General features: G+C 35.5%; 1 protein-coding gene across 3 annotated transcripts in view; it reads left to right on the forward strand.

The window, feature by feature from the left end:
* Window positions 1–22,724, forward strand: part of LOC306842716 (SLIT-ROBO Rho GTPase-activating protein 1-like) — a 97,185-nt gene that overhangs the window by 19,654 nt on the left and 54,807 nt on the right. For all 3 annotated transcript variants that reach the window (XM_079373736.1, XM_079373737.1, XM_079373738.1), the window contains exons 2-3: window positions 7,088–7,283; window positions 16,645–16,807. In XM_079373736.1, the coding sequence (XP_079229862.1) occupies window positions 7,088–7,283; window positions 16,645–16,807 (359 nt within the window). The remainder of the gene's footprint in view (window positions 1–7,087; window positions 7,284–16,644; window positions 16,808–22,724) is intronic.

Here is a 22,724-nt window from a genome sequence, read left to right on the forward strand (position 1 = left end):
TAATTCAAAATATTAAATAAAAATAGAATACTATAAATATAATACTAATATTACACTGTTTTGAATTTGGCAGATATTTGTTCAGAAAACGTTTTGCCGAAATGTCTTTCATGCATCCAGCTCAAACAGATATCAGACAGCAGCTGAATAAACAACCTTCCCCTTCATAATATAATTATAAATCTCACATTGCTTCTGCTCCGTGTCTTTATTTGGGTTGGATTTGAATGATGACTCTCATGGGCCTCCGTAATTATGTTCAGTGATCGATGTTCTACACATATCTGCCTGAAGTGGGCCTGTCTTGGGAGGATCTATAGAAACCATTTCAGCAGCCAGTGGGTAACTGGCTCAAATTGTTAACTTCTCTCTTTATTTTTTATAATGAGCCTTTAATTGCCTACAAAGCCTAATAAGTGCTCAAGCGCACACATGAAGCTTGCCACAGCGCACCGCAGAATGCATTATGTTTGCTTTCATTATTTTACAAAAGCGTGTTTTGTAATGGATTACTCTTATCTGTATGACCAAAAATTTTAAGAGCAAGTGAGTGCACCAGTTTCTACATAAATCTCACTTGAACCATTTCCTCCCCCACTATATCGCCATTGTTTACTTCAGCAATTTATACAAATAATCAATAATATTACTACTACTTTTTTTTAACAGTTATACTACTAAATATATTTTTGTGCAGAATTATTTAAAAATTCAGTGTCAATACAATAGTTTAGCGTTCCTAAAATGTCTAAAGGGAATAACTGATCTGGTTAATTATTTTGAATATTGGATTATTTCTTATTACGGTATATTTCTTTTCGCTATACTTGGCCCCTTGTGTTAAAACATTGTGCCAAGACTAGATTAGACTCCCTAATAAACTCATTTATTTATCTTGAAAAAATAACTTACTGATATTTACTCTTATCGGTCTTGGCTGACCACGTTGTTGAGAATTTTGATACTTTCTAAGCCATTTTACTGGCAGCTGTGCTTGGCGTCAGTCTAAAAAAGGAATCTCCAAACATTGAGTTACTTTCCACGGGTGTGCTATTGATACGTGTTTAAAATTTGAGGAGAGCAGCGGTTAAGAGGAGGAGTTTAAGGTCAGAGGAGTTCATGCAGTAAGGTGTAATTTGGTCCTGTTGAAGACCAGAACAGAAAGGAATTGCTTCTCACTAGGTCAGTAGACCACAGTCGGGCCAGACTCAGAAGACTGCCTAGGGGCCAGTCTTTCCTGTTTATCTGTGTGTTTGTGAATGCAGGCCTCCAGAGTGTCTCAGGAAATGGTAATGAGCTAATAGCTGGACTCAGTCCTCTGAGGTTCAGACTTCCTGCTGGGTCTTAAGAAGACTTACAGTCAGATAAAACAACATGTGCACTCCATGTTCATGTTGCCACCATGTGAAATGGCTTTATAGAGAAGACCCACATCCAAGGGTGGCTGGTTAGATTAGTAGTTCAGATTTTACATTTTGACTAGTTCTAGCATAAATAATGCTAAATATTAATTTACATGTGTCAGAAGAAAGTTATATGTATGCCAGAAAAGAAAGAATGTATAAATCTATATATCTATAATAAATATTATGTAGATATTTTCTGAAATTATAAATGTGTGATTTCAGTCTGAAGTTATTCTTATTAACATTACGGAATTTTGGATGACTAAATCAAAAGTAGTTTAGTACACTTACATCAAAATGCGATACTAGTGTTTGTGAATATTAAGCAGCAAAATACTGTTTAAATATGAATCCTGCATGTTGTGCGCTTTCGTTTTCTACACATACTGAAGCGTGTGTGATGCTCTGTGTTTTCAGCCTCTGCCGCATAAATAGTGAGTTTTTGACCTATTGTCCTATGATATAAACAGAGAAACTTAAGTCTTCACAACAACCCGTCAAAATAAAAGTTCATTTTAACTTGAATCTGTAACCAAAACAAATATTACTTAATGTAATGATGGTACTACTAATACTAAAAAAATTATATTTAGGGAATATTTACCAGAAAAATAAATACACTACACAGTATTTCTGATTTTTTTTTTTTTTTTTGAGAATTAGAGATTATTTAGATTTGCTTTTGATTATTAAAATTTAATGAAACCATTAAAATGGAATCCAAAAAATGTATGGAAAACAGAATATTGTAAAAATAAAAATAAATTTGAGAGAAAAAAACTATATCTTAGGGCCTTAAAAATTAATTTTTTGTTAAACTTTTAATAAATTGCTGTTAAATTGTGTACATTTCATGATGTCAATTAATTAGACATGCTTTTTGATTAATAAAATTTTATTTGACCATTAAAACAGTCTAGATAAATATAATAAATAACTAAATAGGAATTTGAGGAAAAATAAAACTGATTTTATAGGGCCCTAGCAAAAAAAACAAAAAAAACTATAGGAAGTAAATTACAGGAGATGTGAAAATATCAAAATTTCTCCCGGAGCAGTATAGTTATGTCTTACCACAGGAGTGTTGTATGACATTTTGCCTGAGCCATATTGATATATACTGCATATACTGATGCACAATGGTCACGAACATGCACTCCAGTTACTTCAGTTCACATACCTGACTAATTAAATATAACTAATTAAAAAGAACACAGTGACTTGCTTGGGAAGTAAAACCTAATTCAAGTGGCATAGCAAGAATTTTGCTCACTTTTAATCTTTTATCTAACTTCTGTTATGAAATCGTTCCAAGTCTGCATTTATTCTATTTAGGCCTAGTTTTGATATGTACTGTGAAAAATGCGGGTCACAGGATGGCTTTTAGTTTCTGTAACAAGACGGCTTGTTAGCGGTAGAATGCAGGCTCACTTCTCTTTGAGTTGTCAAAAGTAAGTAGACTTTCCTTGATGGACTGGAGTTGGTAAAAATCAATCTAGCCATGGGCATTCACATTGCACACATTATTCGTGAGCCCTGGCACAAAGCCGACTGACTGACGTCTCCCAGCTGTGCTGAACCGTATGAAAACAGGATATTCCCCCAGCCACTGCCCACCTGTCTACCTGTCTTCTGAAACAGTCACTATCTATTATGAGTATGAAAGGGGATTTTTGTTCCCATAATTGTGATTCTGATGACTTGCTAGCATGATTATTTATGGAGAGCATGTTCTTACATGAGTTGAAGGCCTTTAGTTACAGTGCACATTAATGAATTTTCTTATCAAAATAGTAACAGGACACTTCATAAAACAAAAAGATATTTACCTAAATTTAATTGTAGAACGAAATCTCCAAGTGTTTTAATAATTTTTAAACAAAGCAGCTTGACTCTGTACTGCAAAGCCAATTTATATGAAATATATTTTTAACTGTATCTAAAAAAGTATCAAAACACTGGAACATGTTTTTGGAGGCCTGTGCCTCAGTACTGATGAGAGGCTGGTTTACAGAAGTATTAGATACATTATCCAGCAGCATGTCACGCTGCACGACTCTGCTGTCATTGCTTGACAAGTCCTATCAACTACCCAAATACAATGTTTGGCATCTCACTTAGGTAATTGAGCAAATGTGACAGTCTGGAAAGTATTCCCAGTCCCAAGTTGTTAAGCAGATGGCAGTTCTGGATAACCCAGTGCATTAACACAGGTCTCCTGACAAATGCTGCTATTTCAGGTAGTGCTGATGAAAAAGAACGTCTGCATACAGGATTCTGGTACAGTATGTCCCACATAGCTTTTGGCACAGAGTGTATGAGGGAAAAGTGCAGCATGCTGCTAGGATTGGCAAATGAGAATATTGAAGCTGTCATGGTGGCGTAGATATGGTCATGTTGCTCATTTAGTTGCCCCCAATTATCATTACCGTAATGCAAAAAATATTTTAATTTATGTGAAAAATAATATATTTACTGTGACATGCGAAAGTTTAGGAATCCCTTGCAGAATCTGTGAAAATGTGAATAATTTTAACAAAATAAGAGAGATCATACAAAATGCATGTTATTTTTTTATTTAGTACTGTGCTGAGTAAGATATTTTACATAAAAGATGTTTACATATAGTCCACAAGACAAAAAAAAATTCAAACATTCACTGATGCTCCAGAAGGAAACACTATGCATTAAGAGCCGGGGGATGAAAACTTTTTGAATTTGAAGATCAAGATAAATTGTACTTAATTTGTCTTCCGGGGAAACATGCAAGTATCTTTTGTTGCTTCCGAAGGGCAGTACTAAATGGAAAAAAAGATATTTCAACAAAATAAGAAAAATTTGGACATCTTCATACTGTTCAAAAGTTTTCACCCCCCTGGCTCTTAATGCATTGTGTTTCCTTCTGGAGCATCAGTGAATGTTTGAATCTTTTTTTTTAATAGTTGTGTTTGCGTCCTAGTGTGAAAAGATGCATCTCAAAATCATAGTCACTGCTTGAAATGGTTCAAATATGCAAAAGATGCTAGAAAACTGAAGAATCTGCAGGACATGGAGGATTTTTCTGAAGAATAGTGCTCAGTTTAACTATTCAGAACAAACAAGGGACTCGTGAACAACCATCACAAAACAAAAAAATCAGTCGTGGATCATCCAGGTAACCACACACAGTATTAAGAACTTTTGAATGGGGTTATTTTAATAATTGCAGCTATTTTTTGTCTTGTGGACTATGTGTAAACATCATGTAAAATATCCTACTCAGGACAGTCCTAAATAAAAAATAACATTTTGTATGATCTCTCTTATTTTGTAAAAATAATTCACATTTTCACAAATTCTGCAAGGGGTTCCAAACTTTCGCATGCCACTGTACATGCTGGTTTTTCATTTAAAAAAAATTATATTTATTATGTTAACAAACTTGAAGTTGATAAGCTTAGAAGTTGTAAATTGATTTCTATGATTTTATTTTTTTATTAAAAAAAAAAAAAAAGAGACTAGTTGAAATTGATGATAAATAGCTGAAACTGTACTTCCATCTCCCAGTATCAAATTCAGTGTGATCTATACTCTGACTAAAGTCTGTTTGTCAGAGTCTTTGTTAGAGAAGTAGTCATAAAAGGTTCAAAAATGGTCCTTGTTATCTCTAAATTGACCCACAGCCTGTTGTTTGCTCACATATTTTCCTGCACTTTAAAGAATAGCATGCAATCTCTGATATGCACTCATCCCAGCCATTAGCTATCTTGGTAACCCACCTGCGAGCGCTGAAATTGTTGAAGCTAACTGTAGAGACAGACGGCAGAGGGCTGATTAGCTTGAATTCCATCTTCAGGTCTTGTTTGTGCAGTATCAGACGGCTCACAGGTGCTCACATCTATCTCTCTGTTTGAAGTGGATCACAGGGGCTTTGATCAGACACACGGTCTCACACATGCTTCAGCACACTGACTTCATGCAGATGTTTACCATACACATGACCTCACAAGGCCAGGAACGCTCTTTGTAATCACAGAGGGTTACTCGATACTGGCGACGAAGGAAAGCGGAGCGCATAAAGTTTTATATTGCTCTTGGAATCTCTTTGAATGTCTTTGAGGTAAGGGTGTGTTGTAGATTATGTAATGGATACTTAATCAGTAGGTCATTAGTGCAAAATATGACATGTCGGAATATAAAAATGCTGATGCTTCAGCAGTCATTATGGAAAAATATTTAAGAAAAAATGTGTTTTTGTTGCGAGATAACATTATGAATCCTATTTATCTTAAACCAGACTTCTTATACTACAAAATGTATTTTTCTGGATGTATTTATAGCCTGTAATTTAAAAAATTATACTTTTTTATTTTTTTTATTTAATTAAATTAATTCATTAATTTAATTTCTTTGTTTATTTATTATGGACGTATTCATAGCCTGTCATTAAAACATCTAGCATTGGTTCTCTACATTTTTGGTTAATCTACATTTTACATTTTTAAAATTTAATTACATTAATGATTTCATTCATTTCATCGTTGTTATTGGTTTTATTAAATTAATTACTTAATGACTTAATTTGCCAATTTGTAAAATTTATTTGTTTTTTTGGCACAATATCTGAGAGATTTTAAAACCGAAGTTATGCTACACTACAAACATGAAAACACCAATTTAGCATCAAATTTAGTTTCAACAAAGTTCAAGACCGTTATTGTTGGACATTACAGGAATAACTTTGGTGTTTCCATTATTATGTATAATCTGTAGTTTTAAATTATTTATTTAACTTTAAATATTTGTCTGAAAAAAGCTCTTCTCTGCCTTGCATAACTAGTTCTATCAAATATATTTTTACATTTTATCTAGTGTTCTTATTTCTTACCTTTTCTCCCTAATTTCCCTTCACCTTTGTCAAACAATTGATTTGTTACTAACAGTTCATGTTTACATTTGAGGGCTTTTTCTTGCTATTTCATTTCTTTAATAAAGACAGGCTACTGATATTATCTGGGGGCTCGTCCGGGATATTATTACTATAATATTATTGAAATATTTGTGCTTTTATAGCATTTAGGTATTGTGTATCCCATCAAAGTGGTCACTGTGGTTCAGAGAACCCATATTATGAGAAATACATTAAACATGTTGGGTCACTTGAGGGCTAAGAGAGGAAGTCTGAATGTATATTATGGTATGGAGCTGCAGAGCCTCCACAGTGCACTGCAAATTTAATGAGCTCCATTTCCAATGACAAGGGGGCAATCACATGAGGAAACCGGAGGTAATGTGGGCAAAAAATGCTTGTTAAATGAAGTGGAGTGCCTACGTGGCTGTACTAGCTGTACACACATTGGCTTTAAAGAGTCATTAGGTTAGTTTCTGGGACCGTTCCTCATTCCGGCTGTAATGAAACGCAGCATAAGGGTATTACCTGCTCCACCTGAGGAGCCTGGATTACTGTAGTATTGCTGGTACTGCACAATGAAACTAGCCCAGGGCAAATCTGAATGCTTTATTTATAGAAGATATATTGCTGGCCATTTTTTAAATTTCAGACTGCTTTCATTGAGCTGCTAGCAAGAGGTTTCCTGCGCACCGTTGAAGCGTGCAATTAAACTGATGATTTTTCTTCACTCCGTTCATGATTTCTGTTGAGAGACTCTTACAACAAACCATGTTTGGTTGTTTTTGTTCAGAGATTCGAGCCCAACTGGTGGAACAGCAGAAATGTCTGGAGCAGCAGACGGACATGAGGGTCCAGCTCCTTCAGGACCTCCAGGACTTCTTCCGCAAGAAGTCTGAAATTGAGATGGAGTACTCACGCAACCTGGAGAAGCTCGCCGAACGCTTCATGGCCAAGACCAGGAGTACCAAGGACCATCAGCAATATAAGTGAGTGTGTGTAATGAGTGTTTAATACTGGCAACTCTTTTGTGGTTTGAATTTAGATCTTGAACATTTAGACTTCTCCTAAAGTGATATTTATGAAACATGAATGATTTTTCAAATGATGCTGTCTTTTATTCAGAATATGAAAGCATGTTAATATATGTGCGTATGTGTATGTATATTTATGTATGTAGAATTTTTTTTTTCAAAATGTCAAATAACAGATTTTTTTTAAATAGTATGAGTTAAGATTTTTAAGTAATAATTTAATATATTAGAATCAGAATTAGCTTTATTGCCAGGCATGTTTGCACATACAAGGATTTTTTTTTCGTGACAGAAGCTCCACAGTGCGACAGAATGACAGTGACGAGACAAGACACTGATAATAAAAAATAATAATATACAAATATACAAAATAGACAGTGTGCAAAATAGCATAACAAATAATAAAAAAATTAGTGCTGTCAAACAATTAATCGTGATTAAGCACATCCAAAATAAAAGTTTGTTTACATAATATGAATGTGTACTATGTATATTATGTTTATGTAAATACAAACACATGCATATATATATTTAAGAAAAAGATGTTATGTTTATATATTAAATATATTTATATATAAAAAAATATAATATAAATTAAATATAGAAATGCATATACATGTAAATATTTTCAAAATTTATACTGAATGTGTGTGTATTTGTATATACATAATAAATAAACAGTACATACAGTGCCCTCCAAAAGTATTGGAACAGTAAAGACACATTTGCTCTGTTGGCTGTGGAGTCAAGACATTCACAAATATGATTAAAAGATGAATATGAGACAAAACTACAGAATATCACATTTTATTATTGGGTGATTCAACACATAGATGTTTTACCAGCTAAGAAGTTCAGCACTTTTAGAGTTTCATCCCTGTATCTGATGTGAGCATAAGTATTGGAACAGTTGCCTCACAGGTCTTTCTAAGTGATCAGCTGTGTCCTGTTGCATTCATTCTTCAGATATTAAAAGCAGGGAATTTTATATCAGTTATATATATTTGTATCAGTTATATCCATTACTTCTGTATTCTGAATCTTGCATTCAATGATGATGCACAAACCAGGATGAAGATGAGGGAGCTGACTTTGAGAGAAAAGCCAGCAATTTGGATGCTAAAAGAAAAGAGGAAGTCAATTAGAGCTATAGCAAAAACAAAGGGCATGGAGAAATCAAGAGTTTGGAAACCACCAGCGACACCAGCAACCAACAACTACCTGATCGGCTGAGAAAACAACAGTAGTTGATGACAAACAAATCATAAAAGCTGTGAAAATGAACCCTAAAAGACGTGTCTGTAAAATCACCAAAAACTTCTAGAAAGCTGGGGTGATGCTCTGACAATCTACTGTCCTCAGGAGACTTTGACACAGAATTACAGATGCTACACAGCAAGATGCAAACCTCTGACCAGCACCAAAAATAGAAAGGCAAGATTAGAGTTTGCAAAAAAGCACAAAGGTGAGTCTGAAGAGTTATGGAACTTTGTTTATGGACCGATGAGACAAAGATGAACCTTTATCTAAGTGATGGGAAAGCAAAAATGTGGAGAAAAAAAGGAAACTGCAAATGATCCCAAGCATACAGCCTCATCTGTAAAGCATGGTGGAGGTGGTGTCATGGCATGGGCATGCATGGCTGTCTCTGGAACAGGCTCTCTCAACTTTACTGATGACTTAATGTATGATGACAGTAGCAGAATGAATTTGGAAGGGTACAAAACCATCTTGCCTACCAATATTCAAGAAAATGCCACCAGATTCATTGGGAAGTGCTTCATATTGCATCAGGACAATGACCCAAAACACCCTGCCAGTTCAGTCAAGGAATTTATAAGGGCAAAGAAATGGAAAGTCTTAGATTGCCCAAGTCAATCTCCAGATTTAAATCTGATTGAACATGAATTTCAGTAGCTGGAGAGGAGCGTAAAGGCAGAAACTCCCCAAAACAAGCAATAATTGGAATTGGCTGCATTAAAGGCTGGGAAAAGCATTTCAAAGGATGAGACCAAGAGTCTGGTGATGTCTGTGGGTCACAGACTCACTGCTGTGATTGTGTGCAAGGGATCTGCAACTAAATAATAGCTTTTAATCTTTTATATCTGCCTTATGTTCAACTGTCCAAATACTTATGCTCACATCAATGAGTGGGATGAACTCTAAAAGTGCTGTTCTTTTTATTTGGTAAAACGTGTTGAAACCGCTAATAATAAAATGTGACATTCAGTAGTTTTGTCTCATATTCATCTTTTAATCATATTTGCAAATGTCTTGACTCCACAGCCAACAGAGCAATTTTGTCTTTACTGTTCCAATACTCATAGAGGGCACTGTATATGTATATGTATATGTATATATATATAATTTTTTATTTTGGATGTGATTAATCACGATTAATCGTTTGACAGCACTAATATATATATTTACAGTACAGATATATATTTACTCTTACTATATATGTTTACACTATATTTACACTAAAGATATGTTTTACCTCACTAGAGGTAGATAACAGTAAAACAAAAATAGAACAACAGTATATAATACACTATATAAATAAAAATATGAATAAATAATCCATTTATATATTTTTAGACCTTTATTTATTTTTATTTTGTAGAATTGTTTTGTACTTGTGTGTACATTTGTGTGTAGATTTCATATTAGCTTATTTTGTAAAATATATAGGCTACTTCTCTCAATTACCTTATAATGAGTCTTTATTTCTTAATCATTACCATTCCTTGTCACTTATGTTGTCCTGCTGATTTATTCTCAGTGTAATGCACTGTGACAGGCATGAACCATGATCATGGTCTCATTATACCAGTAGAGTCACTCACTGGCTGGAAAAGACAGTCTACATCTATATAATGTTAGTACAGAAACCGCTGGTACAACTCAAAATATTGAGTGTGTTTGCTTTTCACTTCTGTAAATAGACCAAATGCTGGTTTAAGAGCCCTGAATGAGTCTAGCAGCTGTGAGCACAATCGGAGGCAATGGAGAATCTCGGTCGTGGCGCTTGTGGTTTATGTGGCCTGTCGGTTTGAGAGCAGAATAAAGATACTTGACACAATTCACTAACATATTCTGAAGCACAAGGAATTAAACTTGCCATTTCACAGATGCAGAAGTAAAGACAGGTCCAGATTACAATGTGATGTGATGCTAGTTATTTGTTTTTGTCTTTGGGAGATTAAAAAACTATAAAATGCTGATGTTAGTTGGGCGGCCAGTTCTGAAGCCAGCTTAGCTCAGTTGTATGCTGGATGAATTAGCATCAGAATGAGTTCGCAGTTTTGTCTGTAATTAATTGGGATATCCGCATCCCAGAGTTGTTCGACAGAACGGCTCATTTCAAAAGCATTTTGAAAGTCATTTTACCAGGTCTCTTAGCTAAACTTGGACTCTTCTGTAACCACAGGGCTTTAGTAAAGAGGTCCAGACCGTGGTCTGCGATTGTATCTCATTTAGTTCCGTAGTCCAGAGGTCTGGCCCAATGTCTGACCGATGGCGTCGAGATGAGGTCAGCTGAGCCAAAGCAGAGGGTGTGCTTTACCCCTTTGTTGAAGTTGACCGGATACATGTGGTCAGCAGAATTCTGCAAAACCAGTGAGAGGAAGGATTAAGCGACTGTTTGTCAAGAAACACAGTTTACTCTACCTGTGGGATTGTTGTCAATCTTCTCATTGGCACTAGGAGTATCTCAGGTGACTCTCACACCTAAGTGTGATAGATCGGGCCTGAAAGTTGGAGACGAGAGATGTGGTCACATTACAAATACACAGCTGGTATATGTTTGGATTTAGCTAGTTTCTAACCAGAAGTTTCCATTTTAGTCTCTCTTTTTTTTTTTTTTGGTAATGAGAATTTGATTTGTGACTTCTGTACTGGATTATGGGTAGAGGAATGCAATTGAATAGAACTAGCCATGTGATCTAATTTTGCTACAAATAAAGTGCTAGGACAATGAATCTGGTTAGGAATCTGGGGGGTTAGGGGGTGTGCCCGAAGCGTTAATCAATATTCAAAAAGACACAGACAACACACAACGATTGCTAACGGTTGACTGTTACATTACAGTACATAAAATTTATCTTAGCACATAAACCGAGTGACTGAGGATGATGGCGAATGATTTGCAGATCCTCAGTACCACTGACAAACATCTAATCTTGTAAAATGTGTGGTAAGTACATAGTATAAACAGAGTAACTTACACGTGATCGCAAATCTCGAAAGTGAAACATTGCGATGTCTATCAGCCATCGGCGATGGACGATGGCATTGTCTATCGGCCCAACCCTAATGGTTATTTACATTGTAATAATGTTTAACAGTAGTTTTCACTGTATTTTTTATTAAATAAATGCATAGGTGAAATTAAGAGACTTTTAAAAGCAATAAAGAAAAAACTTGCCTACCCAAACTTTTCAACAGTAGTGTATGTTTTAATAAATATTTTTAGAATTTTTAGAATACATTTTTTGAATTTTAAGTAAATATTGTAAAATTTACAGACTGCAAGAAAAAAATGTATAGGAAAACAGAACAGAACATTATCTGTTAATTATACAGACATTTCCTTCAAGCCTTAAACCTAACAATGCAACGTGTAATTCAAAATAGGCTTACTCAGAATTCCTTCATAATAGCATAGTACATTGTGCTATATTATTAGACTTTTCTTGTCAATTGTCACAATGCTACAACTTTAGTAGCCAATATATTAGTTATAGATGTTGTTTAATATTTACCAGTTATCCAGTAGGTTCTATTCACATATGTGTATCCCTACAAGGCAGTGTTTTGTGAGCCGTGTGCTTAAGGGGAAGTCGTGGCCTAATGGTTAAAGAGTCGGACTTGTAATCCGAAGGTTGCGGGTTCGAGTCTCCGGCTGGCAGGAATTGTAGGTGGGGGGAGTGAATGTCCAGCGCTCTCTCCACCCTCAATACCACGACTGAGGTGCCCTTGAGCAAGGCACCGAACCCCCAACTGCTCCCCGGGCGCCGCAGCATAAATGGCTGCCCACTGCTCCGGGTGTGTGTTCACGGTGTGTGTGTGTGTTCACTGCTGTGTGTGTGCACGTTGGATGGGTTAAATGCAGAGCACGAATTCCGAGTATGGGTCACCATACTTGGCTGAATGTCACTTCACTTAAACTTCTCCCAGATGACACTTTTGTCGTGGTGACGCATCGAATGGTGCCTAGTTTAGTGCATGTGTTTGTTGAGCTAACAGGCATCATCACATAATGTTTGCCCAGGGAGGCTTCTGGATGGGAATTATTTTATTATATGCATCATCCAGCTGCCACTCCTTGGACACCAGATTTCCTTATGATTATCTATCATTTAGCAGATGCATTTTAGCCAAATAGACCTTCCACAAGGACACATCTCCTCTAGGACACTGAGTTAAGTGCCTTTTTATATATTATATTATAAATCTCCTGTAGGAAACTGAATTCAAGTGCTTTTTTTAGGCTAGGTTTGAACCTTTGTCCTTTTGGTTGTATGCCTAAAATGAAATGAAATGCACTTGGGCATTAAGATTTATGCTCTACCCCAGTAAGGTTGGTTTTAGTTGTCTGTGATTGTACCTTTTATGCGCATTCATATGATGACCTTGTTGTAGGATGCCAAACCCTCCAGTGAAGCGCTCTAGTTTGCTCTGGCACTTCAGAATCGATGAGCTGTCAATATAATGTTTGCGATCTGTGGGATGTTTACACCAGCACTGAATGAAGCTCCTCTGGCTACAGTGTTGATGTAGTTACTGCATCGCTGCATCGCTCGTGTTTATACCACTGCTGATGATCTGTTGGGTTATTTTGATATCAGCAGATTAGAGGCCACATTCATTTTGTTTAGAAAACTAAGTGTAATTAATTTGGGTAATTGCCACCAGTGTAGTTGCTGTATATAGACTTGCTTGCACCTGGGCAGTGGAACATGAATAAAAGATGCTGTCTTTCAAAGTTTAGGAGTTTTGTAATGGCTTTCCTATAGCAGTTAGTAGCAGTGGTCTTGCTACTATTAAGTTTTTAAGACTTATTTCGTCAAAGCTGTGCATCAGTACATAGTGGAGAGCTGATCACTGTTGGTTCTTTGGAGAGAGAGGTGGTCGCTTGGAGGCCAGTTGTTATTTAATCTTGTCTGAGCAGTACCACTGATTTACTGCAGCCTTTACTGGTGCAGCTGACTCTCTGATCTCAGTTCTGATTAGTCACATGCTTTCCAAATCAACTCATCGTGCCTTACGATTACCCAGTGTGACAACTTCCTCTCCTTTCACCATCCCTCCTGTTTTATCCACCATGGCAGTGAGATAATAGACTCTATGATTCGAGTGAATCTCTGTGATGGAGCTATATTGTAAATAGTTGCTGCCTGTGACAATCTGGCCTTTAGTGGACTTCCTGCTCTGACCTCAGAGATACCATGCATTTCCCTTAGCACTTCCTCGACTATAACCCATCAAAGATATACTATTGTTGTTTTTGTTAATATATTTTGGATTAGATTCATTTTTACATTTTCTGTTTTGAATTTAATGTAGTAGTTGATTGATTTTTTTAGTAATTGATTTACATCAAACTAAATGTGCATGTCATGCATATTAGTATATATTTTATAAATTATTAGTATTTTTAAATGTATTGTTATCTATGTACATTATTGATTTCATTTTTATACATATATTTTAATTAATTTTATATAAATGTAAAAAATAATGAATAATAATTATCTTATGTTATAATTATGCTATATTTATTTATAAATATACACACACACATATAGTAATTATATAATTTATTTTAGTATTTGTTGAACTAAATGAAAAGGAGAACCTTTGCAACTAGCTGAAATAAAGTTAAAAATTCTATTTAATTTTATTTCAGCTAACATTAATTTAAAGTAAGCATATTTTGTATATATTTAGTATTATTTTACAATAATAACCTTGCTTTTACCTGCGCTGTCACACTAATTATTTTTTATATATTTAACTTTTTTATATATATTTATGCATTTATTTGCATATTATGTAAGCTCTAGATATAGGATGTCATATTCCGATTGTATATAATTTTAAATTACTTTTATTTAATAAAAGCAAGCTCTCTTTCTTTTTCTCTCTGTATTCATATTCGTATTCATAATATTGTAGTATTGTAAAATGTGATTTCACACTATTATGCCCATTTGTGAGGTAGAAGTTCTCTCTTATCCTCCACATTGCTCAACACCAGCCACGTGTTGGCCTTGTGACTTTAATATTGTTCTCTTTATTCATGCAATTCTGTACTAAAGAAGCAAATGCTATTTTTTGCTACTTCATGAATCCGAATCACGTGTACCTTCAGCTTCCTGACAACCCAGCTTGACTCCACCATAATCTTAACATGCAGTACACACTTTATGCGCGAAGGAGAGCCGACTGCGTGCTCAAGAGGCTGAGACAGTCTTGTGAAAGGATTTACAGTAATTGCAGACTGACAGAAAGTGCACAGGCTCCCATAATTCTCCCTGCAATCTGAATCCCCAGCGTGTTCATATTGCGACCATGCATCTTTAGGCTTTTAACTCAATTAGATTATCCATTTGATCCAGTCTCACATAGATGAATGATCCTTCAACCCTGGCTTCTAAACAAGCCGGTTACTCCAAGGAATGTCTATCATCTTAGAGACTTAAGGATTTCGTTTGTTTCCTGTTTTTGTAGAACAGTGCTAAGGTTAAAAACTAGATGTATCAGCTCAGCTGGTGCGGATGCATGCTTTTTTTTTTTTCTCTACTTCCATTGGATGTCATCAGGCCGCAGACCTTCACCTGCAGCGATGAAATGCATTGCCTGTTTTGCAGGGAGGGTTAAGGAGGGAAACAGCTGAAAAAATACTTCCTTACTTGCATCCAATTCTCTATCACCTGCCAGTATCACCTCCTCAAATGCAATTTTTCTCAGTTTTTTTTTTTTTTGTGTGACTTGATATAGCAGCCATTTCTGTTACTATTGCTCATATTTAGGAGTTTGTTCTAGAATCTAGACTGTAAGACTAAGATTTTCTCCAGGTCACACAGGTATTTTGTCATTACTTTTTTTGAGGAACAAGAATCTGGAAGGAGACATATTACTTACTACAACTAGATGAGGGAGAATGGTAAATAGGAAAATGAAAAAATTTGATTGCAGATTAAAAGTAATAAATACATTTAATATTGTGATTCAACTTGGTATTCAACTTGTTGTAATGTTGATAACGTTCTTATCAGAAGATGAGTTTTTAGAAATTTCAATTCAAATTAATATTTTGTGTTCATATGCTACTGTTTGAAAGTTTGGGGTTAATGAAAGAAGTCTCTTATGCTCACCAAGGATACATTAATTTGATTAAAGATACTGTAAAGCTGTAAGATTTATTTTAAAATAATATTACAATTTAAAATAACTGGTTTGTATTTTATTATATTTTAAAATGTAATTTATTCCTATCATGGCAGAGCTGAATTTCAGCATCATTACTCCACTCTAGTGTCACATGACCCTTCAGAAATCATTCTAATATAATGCTTTGTTGCTCAAGAATCATGTCTTATCAGTTTTGAAAATGGTTGTGCTGCTGAATTATTTTTTTTTTTTTTTTTTTTTTTTTAAGATTATTTGATGAATTGAAGTCTTTTGCATTACAAACTTAATGTATTTAGGTCACTTTTGATCAGTTTAAGGCATCCTTACTGAATAAAATTAATTTCTTTAAAAAAAATCTTTACTGGCCCCAAAAATTTTTGAACGCAATTATATTTATTTTTTAAATGGCTAAAGTACAGTTAGTCTGTTATTATCAAAAAATAAACTGTCTCATATGAATTGTTTTTATTATTGTCTTAATAGAAAATAAATACTAGAGGCAGTGTTTGTCATATTGCAGGTACGTTATGATCTGGAGAGAGTTCTGACCCAGAAACTTTCTGAATGTCTCCTATGTCCCAGAAACACTGATGTTTCACCTTGAGTTTAGGTCTGAGTCTTGGTTCTGTTGCTGTGCATGAACGCTACAAAGTATCCAGAGATCATGCATCCTTAAATAGGCCATGTATCATCAAGGGAAGAGATGAGAGGAATGTTAATGTGTGTGATCCACGTGAATGGCTCTTAAAGCATCCTGATGGGTGCTGGGAAGATGGATCTGTCTGTGGTTTCGTCCAGTTCATGAGTTAAGTGCCCAGATGGTGCTGACAGCTCGCAGACATGAGCCTTTCATTAAGTTTGATCAGTGTCTCTTTCTCTGTTTCTCTCTCACATGCAGGAAAGACCAGAATCTCCTGTCTCCGGTCAATTGCTGGTACCTATTGCTGAACCAGGTTCGACGGGAGAGCAAAGACCATGCGACGCTGAGCGACATTTATCTGAACAACGTCATCATGCGCTTCATGCAGATTAGTGAAGACTCCACGCGCCTTCTGAAAAAGGTCAGAACTGTTTTCGATTACATGACCTGTCAGAAGAGTCACAAAATAGGTCTCGGAATAAATTCTTAACTCCTCAAACCATGTTGATTTGTTTTTAAAATAAAAAAGCGTGTATAGTATTAGGTGTAAAATGTGTGTTTTTTTAAAGATTTATTTTTTGGGCATTTTTTGCCTTTATTATGATAGGACAGATCAGAGTTGACCGGAAAGGTAGAGGGGGGCGGGATTGGGAAAAGTCCTCGAGTTGGGATTCGAACTCAGGACGCCCGTAGCTCAATGGCACTGTATGTCAGCAACACGCTGCCCACAAGGCTATCGTCGCCAATGTAAAATGTGCATTTTAGGAAAATTCTTTGCAGATTCTAAACTGGAAGCCATAATCTCTAGTAAAAATTAAAATTGATAATCAAGCAAAAGATACACTATACTGATCAAAAGTTTGGGGTCTGAATTTTTTAATTCTGAATTTTTATTCAGAAAGGGAACATTAAGCTAATCTGAAGTGACAGCAATGATGCTTTTGTTTTAACTTTTCTGGAAAAAAATGTATTACTGTTTTAACACAAAAATGTTCCAAATTGATGTAATGTTTCTGCAATCACATGAATAAATTACTTTTTAAAACATATTAAAATAGAAAAGTGCTTTTAAATTGTAATAATATTTTTATATTATTACCATTTTGCTGTATTTTTCAGCAAATAAATGCAGTTTTGGTGAGCATAAGATGCTTATCTTACTGACCACAAACTTTTGAACATTAGTGTAGATGAATGATTATACTTTGTGAAACAACTGGTTTTCATGACCATCTTAGAAAACATTGTTTAATTATATTAATTTATGATAATTGTTGTTAAGTTAGTATTGTGGTTAAAAAGCTCTGCTTTAAAGGAATGTTCTAGGGTCTAAAACAAGCTAAAATGACATTTGACAAGCTTTTCAACTGTCAGTACATTTTTACTTTTGTTTTGTTTGTTTATATCCATTGTAGGTGCATTTATAGTACTTTTTTATACACGCACACACACACACCCACAAAAAGGACTGGGCAGCATGGTCAACATTTTGCCATAAGTACTAAACTTGAAGTATTCTATAAGATTCACATGAGAAAAATGCCCTGCTATTCTGGAGAATAACAACCTGGCATTAATCAAGACATTTCACATTTACGTCATAAGATGTGCAGTTATTTTTATCTATGTAATGGGGAAAAAAGCTCTTTGTTGAACTAGATTGCCACTTTCTTTTTTTCTGTCTTTTATTGTTTTACTGTTATTCCTCTCTTTTTTTTTTTTTTAGTAATTTTCTGTTCTGAAAGCTATTTTTATTCCATTGCATTTTATATTACTTTCATACAGTTCCTGTTATATTTCTGGATGGTGGACTCTAAAAACAACTTTACAGCAAATGTAAGCTGTTCTTAAAGCAATTGTTCACCCAACAATGGAAATTCTGTCATCGTTTACTCACCCTCATGTCGTTCCAAATTTGTATGACTTACTTTCTTCTGTGGAACACAAGAAGAAATGTTTTTTGTCCATAATGAATGTTAGTGTGGTCAAATGTTGTTTTGGTTCCATTGGTCCTCACTTTATGGACACAAAACTATCTTTTTATTTTCAAAATATGTTCTGCAGTCATGTGTTTGGAACAACATGAAGTGATTCAGATTATGTGATAACAGAATATCCATTTTTGGGTGAACTATCCCTTTAAATAAGTGAAATACTACATCACAGACGCCTGAAACTTTGTCATCATGACAATCTTGTTTTCTGTCAGCTTCGATATATCAGAATAAACGTAGATGGCAACATTTTGTCAATGTGTGTTAGTTTTTCGTGATTCTCATTCCTGTGTAATTACTTTTAGGCTACTTCTGTGCTGCATTATAGGACTAACCATTTTGTGATCATTTGGGGATATATACTTCTTCAAACACAATCTCTGTGTTGCCGTTACTGTATAAAGAGGACTTATGAGACTTTTAAAGAGTACCTGTGTGCAATTAGGTCTGGTTTAAGCAAGATATGGGGCATGCGAAGTTTTGTGTGGTTCAGGGTTGTTTGTGTGCCTGTATTCATTGGTCAGATTTCCGATGGGGGTCTGGCCATGCGGGACCTCTGTTTCTGGACTGTGGTTCTGTTCTGAGAAGTTCCTAAAGTCCGAGCTCTAATCATGGCCTCCTGCCTGTTGTTTGATGTCTGTGGCCCCATGACCGAGACGACGTGGCGGTCCCTTCAGCGCAGGCAACAGAAGGGGGACAACTCCCATACAGATTATGTGCTGCCATGCATACGAGTCATATGAGACAACCACAACAGCAAATTACAAGGCTGGAATGTAGGAGGTAAAAGTTTGGTCTCAAACAAGGGTTATTCAAAGGGCTTGACCAGCAGCTCTGAGATAGGTAAAGAGATTGTGAAAGGGAAAAATGAATGTTCTGTCATTTTCTCACCGTTTTGTTCATAACCAACATGAGTTTCATTCTACAACAGTATTTTACAACTGAAGCTCAGACAAGTTAAAAAAGTGCCATTAATATAAAAGTGGTCTGAAGGACCACTCAACCTTTATGATTCTCAAGGCCCTCATTTTCCACAACAATGTTCAAAGACCCTATAATTAAGGATAATTGTTTTTTTTTTTTTTTTCAAAGCTTGGCTTAACTAGAAAAAATGTGTATTTGTTATAAAAATGCCAAATGTCAGAGTTTTAGCATTTTATTAATTGACATGACTTTCCTAAATCTAGACCCCCCCCCCCCCCCCCCCATTTTTCGCAACACTGTTCAAAACCCTCATGCCATTTCCAGTAATTTTTACTGATTTACTGTCTAAAAGTACTTATGGAGATTTATCATTTTATTAATTTACATGACTTTTCCAGGTCTACAAATCACACTTTGTGACCCTGGACCACAAAACCAGTCATAAAGGTCAATTTTATGAAATTGAGATTTATACAACATCTGAAAGCTGAATAAATAAGCTTTCCATTGATGTATGGTTTGTTAGGACAATATTTGGCTGAGATACAACTATTTGAAAATCTGGAATCTGAGGGTGCAAAAAAATCGAAATATTGAGAAAATCACCTTCAAAGTTGTCCAAATGAAGTTCTTAGCAATACGTAATACTAATCAAAAATGAAGTTTTGATATATTTACAGTAGGGAATTTACAAAATATATTCATGGAACATGATCTTTACTTAATATCCTAATGATTTTTGGCATAAAATAAAAATCTATATTTTTGACCCATACAATGTATTTTTGGCTATTGCTATAAATACAGGTCCTTTTCAAAAAATTAGCATATTGTGATAAAGTTCATTATTTTCTGTAATGTACTGATAAACATTAGACTTTCATATATTTTAGATTCATTACAACACAACTGAAGTAGTTCAAGCCTTTTATTGTTTTAATATTGACGATTTTGGCATACAGCTCATGAAAACCCAAAATTCCTATCTCAAAAAATTAGCATATCATGAAAAGGTTCTCTAAACGAGCTATTAACCTAATCATCTGAATCAACTAACTAACTCTAAACACCTGCAAAAGATTCCTGAGGCTTTTAAAAACTCCCAGCCTGGTTCATTACTCAAAACCGCAATCATGGGTAAGACTGCCGACCTGACTGCTGTCCAGAAGGCCATCATTGACACCCTCAAGCAAGAGGGTAAGACACAGAAAGACATTTCTGAACGAATAGGCTGTTCCCAGAGTGCTGTATCAAGGCACCTCAGTGGGAAGTCTGTGGGAAGGAAAAAGTGTGGCAGAAAATGCAGCACAACGAGAAGAGGTGACCGGACCCTGAGGAAGATTGTGGAGAAGGGCCGATTCCAGACCTTGGGGGACCTGCGGAAGCAGTGGACTGAGTCTGGAGTAGAAACATCCAGAGCCACCGTGTACAGGCGTGTGCAGGAAATGGGCTACAGGTGCCGCATTCCCCAGGTCAAGCCACTTTTGAACAGAGAAGCAGCACTGGACTGTTGCTCAGTAGTCCAAAGTACTTTTTTCGGATGAAAGCTAATTTTGCATGTCATTCGGAAATCAAGGTGCCAGAGTCTGGAGGAAGACTGGGGAGAGGGAAGTGCCAAAATGCCTGAAGTCCAGTGTCAAGTACCCACAGTCAGTGATGGTCTGGGGTGCCATGTCAGCTGCTGGTGTTGGTCCACTGTGTTTTATCAAGGGCAGGGTCAATGCAGCTAGCTATCAGGAGATTTTGGAGCACTTCATGCTTCCATCTGCTGAAAAGCTTTATGGAGATGAAGATTTCATTTTTCAGCACGACCTGGCACCTGCTCACAGTGCCAAAACCACTGGTAAATGGTTTACTGACCATGGTATTACTGTGCTCAATTGGCCTGCCAACTCTCCTGACCTGAACCCCATAGAGAATCTGTGGGATATTGTGAAGAGAAAGTTGAGAGACGCAAGACCCAACACTCTGGATGAGCTTAAGGCCGCTATCGAAGCATCCTGGGCCTCCATAACATCTCAGCAGTGCCACAGGCTGATTGCCTCCATGCCACGCCGCATTGAAGCAGTCATTTCTGCAAAAGGATTCCCGACCATAACTGAACATAATTATTTGAAGGTTGACTTTTTTTGTATTAAAAACACTTTTCTTTTATTGGTCGGATGAAATATGCAAATTTTTTGAGATAGGAATTTTGGGTTTTCATGAGCTGTATGCCAAAATCATCAATATTAAAACAATAAAAGGCTTGAACTACTTCAGTTGTGTGTAATGAATCTAAAGGTCCCACTTTATATTAGGTGGCCTTAACTACTATGTACTTACATTTAAATGAATCATTTGATACAATGAACTTATTGTGTACATACATGTTTTTACATTGTACTTATATTTTTAAAAATACCTATATGTAATTACATCTGTAATTAATTTCTGTAATTATATTTATAATTACACTGTTGACCTAAGGGACACCTTAACCCACCCTTAAACCTACCCATACCACCAAACCTGTCCCTAACCTTACCCGTATCCCACCTCAATAGCAGCAAATGTGTTTTGCAATACAATATGACCACAATTAGTACATTGTACTTATTTTTTGATGTAAGTACATAGTAGTTAAGGCCACCTAATATAAAGTGTGACCAATCTAAAATATATGAAAGTCTAATGTTTATCAGTACATTACAGAAAATAATGAACTTTATCACAATATGCTAATTTTTTGAAAAGGACCTGTATAGCCCAGCGACTTAAGACTGGTTTTGTGGTCCAGGGTCACACATGTTCAGGTTTTCCAAGATTGTGAAACTCTTGTTTTTTTTTGTTTTTTTTGTTTTTTGGAATCTTGGTTGTTTAGACTTATACATTTTAATGCTTGTTTTATCGGTTTTAAATCATTTTAATTAGTTCGGAAGTTTGTCCATTTCTGTTTGAGATCCATTGTTTCATATTCCAAGTCTTCTCAAGGCATCTCATAGCATTTTGTGAGAATTTAAGACTTTATTCACAGAAAAGCATGACAAACATTTGCTGATGTCCAGTTTGTGAACAAATCATTCTTTTGATTTCGATCTTATCAAAGAATCATGCAGTCCGGTTCAAAATCTAGTCCGAAATGATTCATTCACCAGATCAAACTGATCCGGTAAATGGATCCGTTCCATACACATTGCAATCGTACGGAAGCGTATTGCATTCACTTGAGGAAAAAAAATCTACTCTGTTTTTCTGAATTAACGAGTTAATTATCTCAGAATTACGAGATAATTTTTCATTAAAAAAAAGTTTTTGCTCTGTTTTTCTGAATTAACGAGTTAATTATCTCAGAATTACGAGATAATTTTTAATGAAAAAAAAAAGGTTTTGCGCTGTTTTTCTGAATTAATGACTTATCTCGTAATTCTGAGATTGTCG

Source organism: Barbus barbus (assembly GCF_936440315.1).
Source record: "Barbus barbus genome assembly, chromosome: 23".
NCBI classification, from domain to species: Eukaryota; Metazoa; Chordata; class Actinopteri; order Cypriniformes; family Cyprinidae; genus Barbus; species Barbus barbus.